This window comes from Lytechinus variegatus, chromosome 2 (assembly GCF_018143015.1).
Source record: "Lytechinus variegatus isolate NC3 chromosome 2, Lvar_3.0, whole genome shotgun sequence".
NCBI classification, from domain to species: Eukaryota; Metazoa; Echinodermata; class Echinoidea; order Temnopleuroida; family Toxopneustidae; genus Lytechinus; species Lytechinus variegatus.
In genome coordinates, this window is record NC_054741.1 from 63,348,867 (window position 1) to 63,366,390 (window position 17,524).

The window sequence follows — 17,524 nt, forward strand, 5'->3', positions numbered from 1 at the left end:
AATCAATTAATCCAAGTTGTGGGTTGGTCATTGGAGGTGCACACCATTTTTAATCTGTTACCATTTTTTTTTCTTTCTTAATGAGTTTTGTCACACATTGTGTTATTATGCCTATTGAATTTTTTATCCCATGTAAAGTTAAATTCAGAACACAGCGAGCTTAGAAATGCCCGTATTAAGCACCCTATAAATGTTTTGTATTATTATTATCATTGTAAAATACAAATATGATCTGAATTTCAGCTTACTGTATGCATGTTACGATCCATACGTAGAACCTTTTCCATGTTAGCTCCACTCCCAAGCCTGAATGGACGACCCTCAGAACTGGAAAAAAAAATTATAATCTCTCTCAATATATGACCATCAGCTCATAAAATGAACATCATTTCCCATGTAAAAATTGTTTCAATTGTACATTCTTTTGATATAAAAAATTCAATTCAAGAAAATGATGATGAAAAGCTACAGGTTACCACGTACCTCAGAAGAGCCTGGATGACTTCCCGAGATGACTGATCCTCTCTCTTATGAAGGAAGACGGAGAGGCGGCCATCTTGGTCCTCCAGATCATCCTCTCTATCAGGAATAAAGCTCACTGATGATAGATGACCAAGCTGCTCCGGAGCTAGGATTGTCTGACATCCTGAGGGAATCAAGCAATGGGTGGAAATAGACATACTGAGAACTCATCTTAAGGGGGAACCTCACCACAATATAAAACTGGTTATTAAAAATTCAGGAAATTAAAGAAACGTATTTTGGCATAAGTCTTTCCAAGAAAGAATTGCACATTTCTGAAAATTCTAATTTGTCATGTCACATGTGAGCAGTACCCCCATTATGGTTGGTCATATGATACAAATCCCACAAAATACCCTTTTCGCAAAGTCAGAGCTTTGGCATTGTTGATGTCATAGATAGGAAACTATGCTTGCACAAGGCATGGGGTTTGATGTATGCCATTCCCCATTTTCAATTTCTGAATCTATTCAAGAATCATATTGAATTCTTTCAACCAATGCATGAATTTTAAGAAAATGAAATAGACGAGGAAGTTGAGTAGACTTGGACTGAATTGAAATGGAAGTATTGCACTTATTTTCCTGGCTATAGCCCTGCTCCAGGACTCCAAGATGCTGAAAACATACCAGAAACATGACAACATCACATGCCATGATCCTGATATCAACTGGGGTCCATTTCATAAAGCTGTTCGTAAGTTAAGAGCGACTTTAAGAATGACTGGTAAACCTTTATTACGGGCTAAACCATTGCCAATGGTGTATATCATTTACCACAAGAAAGGATCACCAGTCGTTCTTCAAGTCGCTCTTAACTTATGAACAGCTTTATGAAACACCCACCAGGTTCCTTACCTGGGACTACACAATCCCCAAGCTTGGCTAGTAGTAGACTGGCAATACGAGCAGGCGGGTCACTTGTAGTCACGCCCCCTTCTCCACCGGCAGCAGAAGCCAGCTCCGCCCCCCACGCTGGCAGCTGAACATGGGCGCAGTCCTGGGCACTCATCAGAGGGAGCGCTACTCGGCACAGCTGGAGGATGATCAGAACAAGTTTGGGAGACGGGCGCTGGTCGAGGAGAAGAGATAGAAGCTTAGAGACGCAAGCTGGCTGGCTTAGGATGGCACGACCCATACGACTCCTATATGATGGGGAAAAGCAATTAGTGAGGTTAATCTCTACTTACAAATGTACAACCTAAACGAGAGCTTAATCCAATCAGGGGCCATATTGTTTTTGCTCAATAGTCGGCCTCTCAAAAAAAAAATCCAGCTGAATCCACACCTACCTCTTCCAAAGAGCTTGTATCAAAGACATATACATACTTCTATCGTACTTGTTTTTCCCATATGATGGAGAAAAGCAATTAGTGAGGTTAATCTCTACTTACAAATGTACAACCTAAAACATGAACTTAATCCAATCAGGGACAATATTGTTTTTGCTCAATAGTCGGCCTCTCAAAAAAAAAATCCAGCTGAATCCACACCTACCTCTTCCAGAGAGCTTGTATCAAAGACATGTACATATACATACTTGAATCATATTTGTTTTTATGACTTGTAAGTTCTTACTGAGAGAATAAAACAATTTGAATATGAAATCTGAATTTGTATACGTGTTAGCGACTGTTATAAATGAAATCTTGTTTTTATTGCTAACCTAGATAAGTTATTCAGTAGACTAAGAACCTCCTGTAGGGCCTCACTTCCCGCTGCCTCATTGCCACAGCTCTCCGTCGCTCGAGCAAGGTGATTGGTCAGAAGCAAAGACACCTGACGAGCAAGACCCGCATATCCCAAAGCATCCTGGGATACCTCATCTGTTTCCCACGATACACAGCGGTTAGCAAGCACCTTGGATTGAACACAGAAGGTATGAATGTCAAAATGTGTGTTCCACACACAGTACACTAGGAACACAATATTTATGGAGTGCCCTTTATCATCTCTTTCAATAAAAACTTCTTTTTTTTAAATCATGTAATGAAAAGTTTTTCAAAAAAATCAATTTTGTTATGAAAATGAGGAAAAAAAGGAAAATGCAAGGATACAATAAATTTCAATGGAATTATTTTGTCCACTATCATTGTCAGAAATATCTAACTAAAGAGATGATACCTAGCATTCCATAGAAATTAGGAACAAAGTTCTTGTTAAGTCTGGGTAAACCTGGCTTTAATATTTAGAATGCCACCCCCATGTACAATTTTCCTTTACATTATGTTTCAACTCAGCTTCAGTTGGTCTGAAATTACAAAATTATAACTAATATGGTAATAATTCTTTGCATTTGTTGTTAAAAACAAATCTTAAGTTCAACAAATAGAGGGCGCTTTGGAATCTATTTACTTTAATTGTATCATCATACTTTTGGTATTTTCATCTATAAAATGTCTTCTTAATTTCTCATGTTGCTTAAAGTTTGGCCAACCAAGATGTGAGATGGCCTTACCTGGAAGCCTGCCCAAGCCAATGCCGAGACCCTCTGACCACTTGACTGAGATTCTGGCCTTGACGGCTGACCAGATGAATGACCAAGGCTACATAGTCTGTCCAGTAAACTGACCAACTGACTATCAACCAGGCACTTCTCTTCACTCCTGTTCCATCAAAAATAATTCATTAAATAAACTTGAAACTTGAAGGGCAATTCCATAAAATTAACAGCCAATTTATACATCTGACCCCCCCCCAAAAAAAAAAATTGAGAGAATGAATAGAAGAATAGAAGATAATGAATGAACAAATAATAATAGAACGAATTACTATAAATAACAGAATAAATAACGTACATGCATAAGCAGCGTTCTCGCCAGAAAAAAATTCACCCATGTCGGGGACTTGTGCTGCCACTCCTGGGGGGTGGGTGCGTGTCGCTGAAATTTTACGCATGGTTCCACTTGGTCTCCATTTCCGCAGGCATGGTGTTTGAACCATGCGTATTATACACTGGCGAGAACGCTGTGCATAAGTGAATGATCAAAGTATGAACTACAGAATGACAAAACTGTAAATGATACTGCACACCAATAATCTACAAGTTTTCACACCAATACAGGTTGACCTACCTTGTGTATGGGATGGTACATAGGAGTCCTATACTGTAAGCACAATCAGTTGGATGATGAGTAGCAAGTTGAACAATGGCCGTCATAGCGTCTGAAAAGGCCTGTCTAACAGTCTCAACAAAACCACCGCACTTCAGGTCATCTATCCTGTGGTGATATGATGAGATGTTAAGGTTGTTTGACTATGCTTTATGATGCATTCCAACAAAATACATAACAGAACATTGACATGGTGTATTGCATAACATGAAATAGAAATTATAGTCAAACTTATAATAATATGTCCATTTATATAGCACTGTTACTATGTGCATGAATTACACTCAACTGTGCTTTGATAAATGGTATCATATTATTACCCCAGCCGTAGCTGAGCCGCCATATCGGCGCTAAAGCATCGAGGCATAAATCCTACCGGGTACCCATTCACCTCACCTGGGTCGAGAGCAGCACAATATGGTTAAATTTCGTGCTGAAGGAAAACACACCATGGCTGGGATTCGAACCCTTATCCCTCTGATTGAAAGACAAGAGTCGTAACCACTAGACCACAATGTAATAACAGTGATATAACACATAGGAGAAGGCGGGGTAAGTTGTGACACTTTTTGCATTTTGCATGTTAGAATTGATATGACTAGTACTATTGTAAAAATAAGTACCTTGCCTTTAAATTTGATTCTTGGGAAATGTTTTTCACCTACATATAACTTTCTACCCCCACACTGAAAGTCATCGTGACCTTTGAAAAAACCGATGTCAAATGGCTCAACTTGCCCCATATATGGGGTAAGTTGTGCCACCATCTGGGGGTAAGTTGAGCCACAAAAACTATGTACAAAATGAATGGGGGAGAACCAGCATGTCAATTTTTTGTTTTAAGTCTTTTCACTTGCTAATTCTCTATAATACTAACATCCTTTAAAAGGAAAAGAGCAGTCATGTAAATTTGCTCCTTTCAGCCTGCATTTCAATTGATTTTTATGGTTTGTTTGTTTTTTAAGATACATTACCATAAGAATTACCATGGCTCAACTTGCCCCATACTGTTTGGCTCAACTTACCCCAGTCCAAACTTAGTGCGATAATTTTGTATCCACACATTTATTATGCATCTATCATATAAAAGACTATGACAAGAATGAAGATCCAAACCTGGACTAACAATGTTGTTATCATGTCTTTACTATATTTAAAGACGTGTGTGTGAATAAAGTACTTATCTATTTCACACTCTTTACTACTTTTTTGGCTGAAATTCATACTTTTCCCTCTAAAAAACTACTTTTTGTTTCAAAGTGGAAAACAATGTGGTGGGGTTAGGGGTTATGCTATGGGTCATCAATACATGACACCACCACAATGTCTGACTCATTCATTATTGGCCTGGGGCTGGTGGCTCAACTTGCCCCTATGCTCAACTTACACCGCCTTCCCCTACAATTCTTTCAATATTAATTAAAATTAATTTAATAATATTATTTCAATATTAATTTGTAAAACATCAACAGCCAATGTGTTCCATCATATCTTATTCCATGGAAAATAATTTACCTAGGTCCCTGCTGCAAGACGGATGTTATAGCGGTCACTAGATGAGCATAGCCCTCTGAACGACCAGCAGTGGTCATCAATCGATGGGCATGGACCAAGGCTTGCTGTCTTGACCATCCACGTTGATGTCTTGCCTTGACCGCCGAGAGGAACTCGTCCCTAGATACCTACACATATGAAACCATGTCAAGAGATGTTAAATCCTTCTTTTTATCATATTATTGTATAGCTGTTGCTACATGTATGAGACAGTGAAATGGCCATTACCATAGATGTTCCCATTAAGGGTGAGAAATGGTTCACAGTTTGGCACAGAACATGGTGAACTAGGCCCCATCTTACGAAGAGTTACCATTGACTCAATCGTAACTCTATGGAAATCCATCAGAGTCATAATATTTTCTACAGGAAATTTGCAAAATGTCCTTTTTAAACAAAGGAGAACACCCAAAATTGTCAAGATATCAATGAATTTATGAATATACATCATATCTAGAAATTTTTGAACAAACATGCATTTTAAATGACTTTGCTGGCTTTCCATAGTTGCGATTGATCGGATCAATTGCAACTCATTATAAGACGGCCCCAGATCTTATACTAAATGCTTCTGATAGCAATAAGAGTTTTGAACATTTCACACAGCATACATTTGCATATAAAGCTCTAGACCCCCAAACTTATGCTGATTCACAGTTTATTTTGTATGGAAAAAATACAAGAGAGCATTCCTACAGTAGACATAAGGTATGCATGACCAAATTCACATCAATTTGTTAGTCATGAGCATGATGTAATGGGGGTTTCTAGGAAGCATCTATGTGATCATCACTGTTATTGTTATAAGCTACAGAAATGCTCACATATGATTGGCTAAGTGCAAATTCGTTGGTGAAAAAGTCACTCGCCTCATAAAAAGCTCTCCAATTTTACTTGAAATATATATTTATTAATAAACAAATTTCTCATCATAATGAAAAATATGGCTAGATTTTTCATTGAACAGGGGAATTTCCTTGTTATCTATTGTGTTCTCTCAACAGCTTCCTCTATTTCAAATAACACAATACGAGAGAAATGAGTGTGGACAGTATCATCAGCTATCTCATTTGTATACAATCCGCTTTTCGCACATCCTTGTAAACGTGTTGTGAAACTAAGTAAGCTTTTATTATTTCATCAATTTCTTATTTTACATCCACTTTTGTTGTATCATCACATTTCTCATATGTATATCACCTGTACTTTGCACATACATGTAAATGTGTTGTGAAAATAAGAAACCATTTATAATTTAATTCCTTATTTTACATCTACTTATTTTTGCTGAAATTTCCAGGGTTATTCTGCTTTGACTTTTCTCTACTGATGTTACAACACCTCAATGATGTTGTTGGGGTGGAATAGACCTTCTAGATTGATTTTTGAAACAGAGTTCTTTAATCCATGAAATTGCTTACGGTTTGATTAAGTTTGGTTCCAATGAAGGCAAATATTTCATCAAGTAGGTTGTTGAGATTCTGGTTGCGTTCTGGAGTGCCACTGTAAGCACTGCTCCTGGACCGACGCATCTGGTAAGGTCTACAATATCAAGAGGGAAAACAAAGTAAATGAAGGATCTAAGACCTTGTTGGAACAAAAATATAGATTAAAATTCTGCATCATCAGCAACTTCTAAACTAACGTTCAGTTCTTGTGCTCATGAAGTACATGAAGTACATGTATCGCTGACTTAGCACCTAAGAACATTTTCCGGTCGTCATAAAAGTCATGCGTAACTTCAAAACAGTTTTATGGACGACCACTCGTGTCATTTCAAGGAATGCATTACCTGCTGGATGACTTATCTGATGATGCTGGCCTAGCTTTGGTGAGATCAGCTGGCATTGACAGACTTCTTGAGAACTGATTAGTACTGGTAGAAGGTTGACTGCTTACTCCTCCATTCCCTGTTATGACAAGAAACCAAGACAAAAAATAATCATTGAAGATTAAAATGTGCTCCAAAATTTCTAAAGGATAATCTTCACACCAGGGCGCCATTGCAGAAAAGCTACCACTATGGTAACTGTGCCACGCAATGGCAACTTGCATGGCATCCTTGACTCTAATTGGCTGTTGATCATATACACCATAATAGTAACTTCATATGCCACGGGGCCCTGGGCCCTATCTTACAAAGAGTTGAGATTGATCAAATCAGACTTAAATGTGGGAAGCCATGAATGTCATGAGTTTTCATCTCCATGTATGTTCTGCTTGTTTGCAAGCAATCAGATCATAATTTGATGCTGATTGGGGAAAACAGTGAAAAAATAAAAAATATCACTTTTATATCATTTACTTCCTCATTGGGAAAAATTATTGCCAGACAGAAACCTTGAGTAGTGGAAGGTGCAGACCATCATAGTAACAATACTGTTGGTCACCAGGGCCCCGTTTTACAAAAAGTTACGATTGATCAAATCAACCTCAACTGTATGGAAATCCATCAATGTCATAATTTTTTTACCGGAAATTTTCACAACGTCCTTTGTATACAAAGAGAAGCACACTGATTTTTCTAAGAAAACAAGTAATGTATGAATATACAGCAAATCTAAAAAAAATCTTTTGAAGAAAAGCTGCTTGCTTGCTTTCCATAGTTGTAGTTGATTTGATCAATGGCAACTCTTTGTGAGACCGGTCCCTGGGGGGTGTTTCACAAAGATTTAAGAATGACTTAGAGTCACACTGTTTAGTTGCGCAAGGTATAAAATGCATGGCCGCATTGGTCAGATAATGCGAAAAGGACGCGCACTACTGTGTATTCATGAAGAAGATTTCGTAATGCATATCATGTACGCGTCGGCATTTAAGTGCAACTTAAGTCATACTTATTTCTTTGTGAGACCGGTCTCAGTTCACCAAGGACATGACTTACAGGGTAATGTACCTAGCTCATCACCACCGTGTGATATACTCCGACCGATGCTAGATGATCCATTCTCTCTCGGTATGGATACATCCAATAGAGCGTTGGCTCTTTCCAAGATGGCTGCCACTAATCCCTTTGTCTTTGTCATCTTCTGAGATTCATCCTCCTCTGGCCGACTCTCTTTCATTCTGTCCCTGCATGAAGAAATTTGTATGAATTATTTTACTGCTTGGTTTGATTTCATTTGAATTCAAATTCATATTCAAATTCAAATTATTCTTGATAATCATTAAAAAATCAATAAATTGTACATTCATATATAGAAATATCATTACAAGAAAAGGAAGGTAAAAAAAGATTACACTTGAAAATAAGAAGCCTCCAAAATATAGTGATTAATACATGCACACATAAGATGAAGGAAAAAAAAACGAAATATGCACACTCACACACAAACACACCCTACATGTGCCACCTAGAAATATCATCATCACACATAAAAGCACACCTGAACATACATCGTCTTAGTTACAATTATTAACAAACAAAATATATAAATTGAGTCAGAGTTCGAATTAGGCATAGGTACTGAAAATTGATTATTTTTAGTTTGCATTTAAAGAAGAAACAGTGGAACATGAAAATGATGCAAATGACAAAATTTTCTGCATTGCGCTTGTTTACTTCAATCTTTCTAAGCTTATTCACAAACCTTACTGTTTTGTAGGAATCAATGTTTTTTGTTGTTGTCTTTAAACTCATCTTGATCACTTTTAAAGCATCACAAACAGTACTTGGCATCTCATCTGTAAAGTACCTTGTCGTACATTTTACCACATGCATGTGCGGGTATGCTGCTCACAGCATGGATGAACAATGTAAACATTAATTGCCAATACATTGAACTGATTTAAGTATAAAGAAGATTACCTGAGAAGTTTGACTGCTTCTTCAGCACTAATAGTTTCACAGTCTATATCTAGGATGAAGCAGAGTGTTTCAATATCCTTCTTTTTGTCCTGAAAACAAAGAAACGTAAACATACAGATGGAGAGATCTTACACTAGGCCTAGAGTTAGGTTTCACATACATTCATTATAGACATCAAGTGAAAGTCTGAAATGTCACAGCTCTTGATGATTTTCTGGATGAGCTCTATTTGATTTCGATGGCACTGTCAATGTTATACACTTTCGTTGTTTTTTTCTTTTAATTATTTATTTAAATCAACTTAATTAGTGGACAGGGACTTTGAAGTATTTATTTAAATCACATTTGATTTCTATTTCAAAAATAAAATTTGAGCTGTAAGTTTCCACTTGTCATCTGTGTATGTGATGAGTTTTAAAAAGAAGCCCTGAAAACAATTGTACCTGAAAATAATTATTCAGTGCTTTAAAAATGAAAAATGTACAAATGACCGAAAACACTGTCCCAATTTCATTCTATATATCACACAAGTAACCAATTATTATCTCTGGCAGAGAAATAAAATGAAGATTTTTATTCCATCACAAATATTTTGAAATTGTCTGCACATTTTTTTTTAATAAAGTATTTCTTGGGATTTTTTTAAAATCCATTCTATCCATATGATCAATACTATATACAATACACATCAAAGTAATGGGTTGTGTGGTCCAGTGGTTAGAGCATTGGACTCATAATTGCAAGGTTTGAGTTTGAATCCCCACTCTGCCATTGTCTCCACTTTGATAAAAAGGCCCGAGAGTAATATCTGTCATCTATAAGGTCAGCCAATATGACTGATTTACCTAGAGGTAAAATGTTTCCTAGGTAATTGGTTATATACCAGCTTGGCGTTTACCAGCAAAACGCTGTCCTGCCGAGTTCCTACAAGAGTTACCATAAACAGAAACAGAAACTATTATGTACTCAGGTTTTTAATAGAATGTCAGATTGTCTCACCTCTTGAAGATGGTAATCAATAAAGAACGGTTGAGAATCATCTACTTCAGCCTTCATTTCCTCCTGCTCTCTTTCCCAACGTTGCTCTAACTCGCCAATGAACTAAAAGAGATTTTTTAAAGTTAAGAACATGAAATTTGTTTCATTCCATTCAATTGAATTCAATATCTATTCAATTCCGATAAAGCATACAAAATACCATACAATCATATCATAACATGAGTAAAATATCACTTTACTTCATATCATCTTTTCAATAAAGCAGCTTAATCAACTTATTATTTCTGATAGTTGTACATTCATATTTAGTACATGAGCTGAAAGCAGAATGTACATGTACACACAAGCATTTAAGGAATTTACTCCTTCGATTGCCCAATGTTGCCTAATATCTGAACATCACCCCCTCCTACAAAGCCACTGTATGGAGAGACTTGCATGCATCACTAAGTACATTTAACTGTCTGTTGTTTAAAGCTTTTACAAGGCAAAACTTGCCATGAATTGTCTTTCAAGGGAATTCATTCTAATGAAGGCCTCTGCTACAATCCTGACGAAACTACCTAGATTATATTGCTGCTGAAAGAGTACTCTTCAGGTTTACACACCAGTTGTTTAGACATTTCAAAATACATATTAAACTTGTATGAGTTGTCTTTCAAGGGTGTTCACTCTATTGAAGCCTCTGCAATCACCTTAACAAAACTACCTAGACTATGGCTGCTGACAGAGTTCCCTTTATCATTACACAACAGTTGTTTAATGGTTTCAAAATAGATAAAATAGATAACTTACCATGAGTTGTCTTTCAAGTGTGTTCACTCTATTGAAGACCTCTGCTATCATCTTTATAAAGCCATTTTGACCAGGGCTGCCAGCAGTCAGACCAGACTCACTGCTGCTCAGAGAGTTCAGCATTGGTTCAAGATCAAGTAGTTTGATAGCAGCGGATACAAGGGCCTCTTCTAAGACAACAGGATTTATCACATCTCTGTCAAGATATGGATGGAAAAGATCCAACAGTGGCAATGATATGCAGCACTTGTTTAGAAACATTTGTATTTAGTGCTGTGTAAATGATGCATATAGTATCATTCTTTATAGGGAATAGGAGATTATTTGCTAAGGAACCAAAGATATGAGATATCACTCTACTACTGACAATCCACCTTAGAATGTATATTACATTCATTACTTTATAATTAATCCTTCAAAATGTTTAATAAAACTGGCATTTATCAGTTTCTAGATTTGTTTTCCTCCCTATAATAGACTTACTTTTTTCTTATAGATTTCAATTCCCCTCAAGTTTACAGGATATATCTAAAAATAGATACATTATATTATTTTACCTTTCATCTTTATGAGTTTCCTAACTCTTAATGCCTCTACCCTGTAAAAATCAAATTTGACCTTGAACCATCATCTCATTTTTTAAGTTAATGAACAAACGACACAGCTCCAAATATGCAATTACTAACATTGTAATGATTTTGACCTCTGACCTTTTTTGTAGAGCAAGGCAAAAGGTTCTTACTTGATACTAGACCTCATGAAGGGAGCAGCTCTGCCAGACATCACCCTCAGTCTCTGTAGGGTATCCTTAGAAAGCTTGAGCCTTGGGAGACTGGTGCCTGAACCCTTCTCTTTACTTCCTGATGATGGACCTGTAATGGGCTGCTGTACCATCTCATGCCAAGCACACCTGGAATAAAATGCAACAATCTGGTTAATGGAACAGTACACTCTTAGGCCTGAAGTATGGTGTAAGTTGGGCCACGGTCTAACTCTGTACTGAAATAATGGGATGCCTAGCTCTGGGGACCTCGCCACTTCAGTGGCGAGGTCCTGAACTCAACCTATCATTATCAACGAAGTACACAAATTCACGATGTTTCGCATTATATTACATTTAAACCAATGATCATAATCAATTAAATATCTGACAAATAGGATTGATCTTACCTAAACAAACTGACCCCAAACCAGGTTATCCTTAACACGGAGAGAATTCAATGGAATCGTTCAAAAGAGCATCAATTTTTTTCCCCAGATTTTGTCCCAATTGCACTATCGCCATGTTTAAGGTAATGCGAAAGAAGGTTCAGCGCATTCGAATATCTCTAAGATGTCGTCACTGCTTTTACAACACAGTTTAATGAATATGCACAGCAAGAATAGATATGGAAACTTTTTTGCAAATCACAACTTGCCTCGATATCATTCAATTAAATCGTGATTTAGGTATATAGTAATTCAATACTATTTATAAATTTTGATTTAGGAAAATGTATATATTCATGAAAAAAAATATGTATTTCAACTATATGTTTATTTTGTTTTATATATTTTTTTGCTTTGCTTTTTTAAAAATGTTGACATGTGTTTATTCTCTCTATATCTCTCTCCTTCTTTTCATTATTCTTATGCATTGTTTGTCAGGGGATGAAGCATGGCTGAGTGTGTGTTTTCTTGGTGTTTGTGTATTTTTTAATAACTTCCTCAAATCATTTTGATTAAATGGTACTAAAAAGGAACAAAATCACTCTCAGCTTTAGATTTATCAATACATTATAGTATGTTTGTGTTTTATGGTTATATTCATAGAAACTTTGAGAACACGTAGAAGATTTTATTTTGTATTTCTACATGTATTCCCTTTGTAATTATAAATTATTAAAGAAATATGTACAGAAAAGTAAAAAAGGGTGTAAAACGAAGATGATGCATGAGTGCGCTGTGCTGGCGTAAATCCCAGGAAGGTGGGGGGGGGGATATGTATCAAGGCCTGGCTGTTTGAAGCTGTTTCCTTTATTCACTCGGTTGAATGTGGGACGGAACATTGTACCCCCACAGTTAAATGAAGGAATAAAGAAAATTTCATTAAACAAATCTCGACTGTTTAATCCTCAAATGCTTGCTATGATATAATGACTTATTCATTTTTATTTTCTTCTGGAGTTTCATTTCAGTATAGACAATTACCCTTATTTTCTAGTTGATTCATTTTATTGAAACAACTGAAGTAAGTTTCAGATTTCAGTCTCTGTCATAATTGGAGACGCTAAGCTTGATCTCATACTATTGTTATACATACCTCTAATTTAGTATTTTCAAAACAAGACTATTAAAATAGCCATAAAATCAATGATAGTCCTTTAAAGGTCAAGTCCACCCCAGAAAAATGATGACTTGAAACATTAGAGAAAATCCAACAAACAATATTTTGAAAATTTCATCAAAATCGGATGTAAAATAAGAAAGTTCTGACATTTCAAAGTTTTGCTTATTTTTCACAAAATGAATACATGCATAAGTGACATTCTTTTGTTTTTTATTGTTTGAATTACCCAGTACATAATATTTCAATTTTTACAAATATGACAATAAGGACAAACTTAACTGAACCATTAATTACTAAAATGGTAATTCTACATATTCAGTGAAAAATAAAATTGTGTTCGGGCTGCCGCATTATACATTATATTGTATTGTATATTATTGTATTCTTTAAGCTCACTGTGTTTTCACCAATGCTTTTTATATGATCGAATAAAAACTGTTCAAGGTTAGGACTACGGTACAGATAGACAGGAAAGTCAAAATGCAACCGCACTTAAAGTTTATGCAATGTGACTACAGGGTCAAGGTTAAGAAAGTAATCACGGTGCTTGGCAGTTCCAGCTGAAGCATTACACAATAAAGGGACTCACCTCTGAATCATCTTGGAAGACAGGAGGGCATGGCATCGTTCCTCAGCACCCGTCACCTCTGGTCCTTCGTAGAGCACTTTGAGGAGGCTTGAACCTAGAACTGTCAGGCCGAGAGCCAAGTCAGCAACAAATGGGAGGCCACTGGTGCAGTCCTCGGATGATTCCTGGGTGAGGAAATGTGCATTCATTAGATCGTAGTACAACAAAAAGTAGGCAGACCAAGGAGATGGGCCTGTGGCAACATGAAGACCATGAATGCCAGATGAATTCTTGACAGTATGGTGGTACCCTTACCAAGCAATCATAAAGTTTTGTTGTATCACTGACCACTTTGCTTATAAAGCTCTAGTCATTCCCGTCTTGACCCTACTATACCAAGTAGAGACATAACCACTCCTACAAGTCAACTCGTGTGAAAACAGAAAAATCAAAGAACAAGATCAATTTAAGTTTGAGAGAAATTGGAAAATAAGAAAGCTACGGGAATTTGAATGTTGAGATACCCAATAGAATTGATAAAAAGACAATTTTTTTTTTAGTACTAGAGTAACACAGAAATTGTTGATATCATACACGTTGGTCAATTGCCAATGGTAGGATCTCCATAGCATTAGTGATCAACAACATTCAAACACTCATGATTTTATAATTTCTTCAACTTTTCTCAAGCTCCCATTGATTGTTTCTTTGATGCATCTGTTTCATAAAATTCAGCTGGAATCAAGGGTTTTCCTTCTCTTTTGAAGGTTCTACATACATGAACAAGTAAACCCATCTGGATGAAGCTCACCTGCGCTCTGACTGTGCAACTAAACCCCCACAGGGCCTTGTCAGGAGTGTTGTGCTCGCGACCACTTCTCATCTCAAAGTTAAATGTAACAGTGTCACCTTCAACCTAAAAAACATTCAAAACCAGAAAATAAATATTACTATAAATAATAGGAGCATACTAACATGTGATAATTCTGGTAATGTACATGTACATATAAATCATAATTAAACAATAACATTTATTTCATTCTTAGCCCTATTGATCACAAACTTTTGTGTTACAGAGCCTCAGACTTATAAAGTTCCACCCATAGTACGACTACATGTATATGACAAGAAGCTACTCAAATTAATAAGGTACCGAAGTCATGATGTCATGAGTTTTGGGTAGGTGTTTTGGATGATAAGAGCTGCCAATCATAATTGTTAAAAATCATATTTTCTTTTTCTTCTGATCTTATTTTCAATCCCATTTTTATTCAAAATGTTATAATTTTGAAACACATTCCCAAAATTATCATTCTTACGAGATTCAAAAATCCTAAATCTAGGGGGGGAATGCTATTTAAAGTCACTTTCCCCTTAAAAATCTGTCTAATAGGATAAATCCTACTAACTGGCAAATCTGCATGATGAAAAGCATCCACAGCCAAATTTGTGTGGGAGATGATTGAATGAATCATGGAGGCTCAGTATGTGGTTGCATAAACATCATTAAAATCATTCAAATTGGCCTGGCTCCGAACAGTCCTGAACTAGGCAATTATGAAATCATGAAATATCATTTGAAAACGCTGAAATGTTAGTATTCTAAGCATTGCTAAAGCATGCCAAGAAAACTTGTTAATACATGAATATGCATTAACAACTTTTTTCTTGGAGCAGTAATCATACGACAAATCAAAAGCAATCATGGGAAAATGAAAAGTAATCATAGGAAAATTAAAAGTAATTACAGGAAATCAAAAGTCAATTAAAAACCCCTTATCAACAGTAGGTATGAATCTACAGTAGGATCAAATCATTGATTAGGAAGTAATCATATCAATCTCCTTCAGGCCAAAACAAGTTTTTTTACATGCATTTTGGTTAAAAAAGTTGCCCCCTTAATATTTTTGTATAAATGCTTAACTTAAAAGCTGATTGTAGAAGAAAAATGGTGCATTTGAGTTTGATGTACAGTTTCTCTAATGCAAGGGCAATTTCCTTGAAGTATGAATTTAAATAAAATGTCCCAATATAATTATCTTCAGGGCGTTTTAGCTGTGCATTGTGCATATTTTAGTCTGCAAGATTTGCCTGTGCAGTATTGTATGATACACAGAAATCTGATAAAGCCCCCATGCAGGCTAACTTACAAAACCTCTTTTGCAATATTGTGCCTTACTGCATAGTCTAATACTAACTATCATTAAAGATGAAAATAATCGTATTGGATGAGTTCCATTCATTGTAGATGAGTGCAATATTGACCCTTTTTAGTTTGTGGAATATTTCAGATATCCCATTCTTTCTTAGCTTTCAATATAATAAAAATCAAATGAAATTTCACTACAATCTATATTGCCAATGAATACTGAAAGAATTATATCTGATCTGAAATAAAATCCTGAGCATACAAAAAAATATGTTCCCATACAGCAAAGGAGAACCAATCATATTGCTTTGTGAAATGAAATCAGAATAAAAAAATTATCCAATAATGATTTGTCCATCACAATATAACCAGGGAATAGTGTATTGTATAATCATGATATGACAAATTCAGATTCATCATTATCTTTAAGTTACTTTGCACAGAAAGGTTCTGTAATCAAATAGCCGCTCCCACTCCCATTTTCAGGCAGAAAAAACAAGAGTACTTAATAGTGTAGATGAATAAATTATTTGTATTGCACTCTAGTGAATATGTTTCATCAGCATATCGGAAGGAAGCAAATAGAAATTTTTTCAAGTACACAATCTACAGAAAAGTACACAAAAGGAAGGAAACTGCAACAGAACAAAAGGTCAACATCTTTTTAGTAATGCATGCTTCACTTAAGAAGAAAAACAAGGAAAACACTTTACAATGTGTCATAGATGTAAAGTGTAAATACCTTCCATATAAAAGTTAAAGGAAAATATGTGACAATTTGCCAAAACTTGCACAAACAAGGAATTAAGTAGGAGAACCATTTTATATTCAAAAGATGATTACAAAATGACTTAAATGCATGCATGGACAAGTATGTATTTTATTTCATATGAAAGGGTCATATTTTGCATGTGTCGATGAAGCAAATATTGCAAACATATCAATATCACAAAAATTCATTATGAAATATTTTGTGTAATATTTTAGTTACTGAATTTCAATCAGAATGTTGAGGGTCATTACCCAGCCAAGTCTTAACATCATCTAATTATTGATTGATTGAGTGAGTTTTATTGACTTCAAGGTACATAATCTGAGATCTTTTTATAACAATTTTGCTCAAACCAATATTACATGTACCTACATGTACATGTATCACACTTGAATGATGCAGAACAAAATGTCACAGAGAAAAATAAAACTAATTTACCAAAATTCAATGATTCGTTGAAGGCCCTGTCACAGCATCCTGTGCAAGCCCGCAGGTCGCCCACTTCGACAGTATCTCACATGTGCAAATTATTAGTCTCCAACTCTATTTCCTTGTATTATCGTTTTTCATTAGATTTTTCTTTGTATTGGTATAGTGTATTATTTTACCCATTCTCCCCTTCTCCTCCTCCTCCTTCTTCTCCTCCTCTTTTTTCTCCTCCTCTTCTTGATCCTCCTACTTCTCCTACTCCTTATCCTCCCTTTTCCTTGTCTCGTTATTATTTTTCTTTGACTCTTTTCAGGGTGCTACAGAACTTTTTAGAAGCACTTTCCCGGTTGGACAAGTAAATTTTTAAATAGTTGGAATATACTTGCCCAAAAATCTGTTTCACTCGCCAGAAAAAAATCCTTGAAATAGAGTCTTACCTCTTCAAAAGAAAGTATTGTGGTTTTATAAACCATTGAAAATCTTTTCT

General features: G+C 35.8%; 1 protein-coding gene across 4 annotated transcripts in view; it reads right to left on the bottom strand.

The window, feature by feature from the left end:
* Positions 1 to 17,524, bottom strand: part of LOC121408599 (probable E3 ubiquitin-protein ligase HECTD4) — a 75,863-nt gene that overhangs the window by 27,006 nt on the left and 31,333 nt on the right. For 2 of the 4 annotated variants that reach the window (XM_041600121.1, XM_041600120.1), the window contains 16 exons: positions 14,499 to 14,603; positions 13,709 to 13,872; positions 11,533 to 11,700; positions 10,791 to 10,986; positions 9,996 to 10,097; positions 8,997 to 9,085; positions 8,073 to 8,260; positions 6,981 to 7,098; positions 6,610 to 6,730; positions 5,150 to 5,316; positions 3,596 to 3,742; positions 2,980 to 3,127; positions 2,188 to 2,381; positions 1,380 to 1,666; positions 484 to 646; positions 249 to 327 (listed from right to left, as the gene is read on the bottom strand). In XM_041600121.1, the coding sequence (XP_041456055.1) occupies positions 249 to 327; positions 484 to 646; positions 1,380 to 1,666; positions 2,188 to 2,381; positions 2,980 to 3,127; positions 3,596 to 3,742; positions 5,150 to 5,316; positions 6,610 to 6,730; positions 6,981 to 7,098; positions 8,073 to 8,260; positions 8,997 to 9,085; positions 9,996 to 10,097; positions 10,791 to 10,986; positions 11,533 to 11,700; positions 13,709 to 13,872; positions 14,499 to 14,603 (2,436 nt within the window). The remainder of the gene's footprint in view (positions 1 to 248; positions 328 to 483; positions 647 to 1,379; positions 1,667 to 2,187; positions 2,382 to 2,979; positions 3,128 to 3,595; positions 3,743 to 5,149; positions 5,317 to 6,609; positions 6,731 to 6,980; positions 7,099 to 8,072; positions 8,261 to 8,996; positions 9,086 to 9,995; positions 10,098 to 10,790; positions 10,987 to 11,532; positions 11,701 to 13,708; positions 13,873 to 14,498; positions 14,604 to 17,524) is intronic. The other 2 variants (XM_041600122.1, XM_041600123.1) reach the window with 2 other exon arrangements.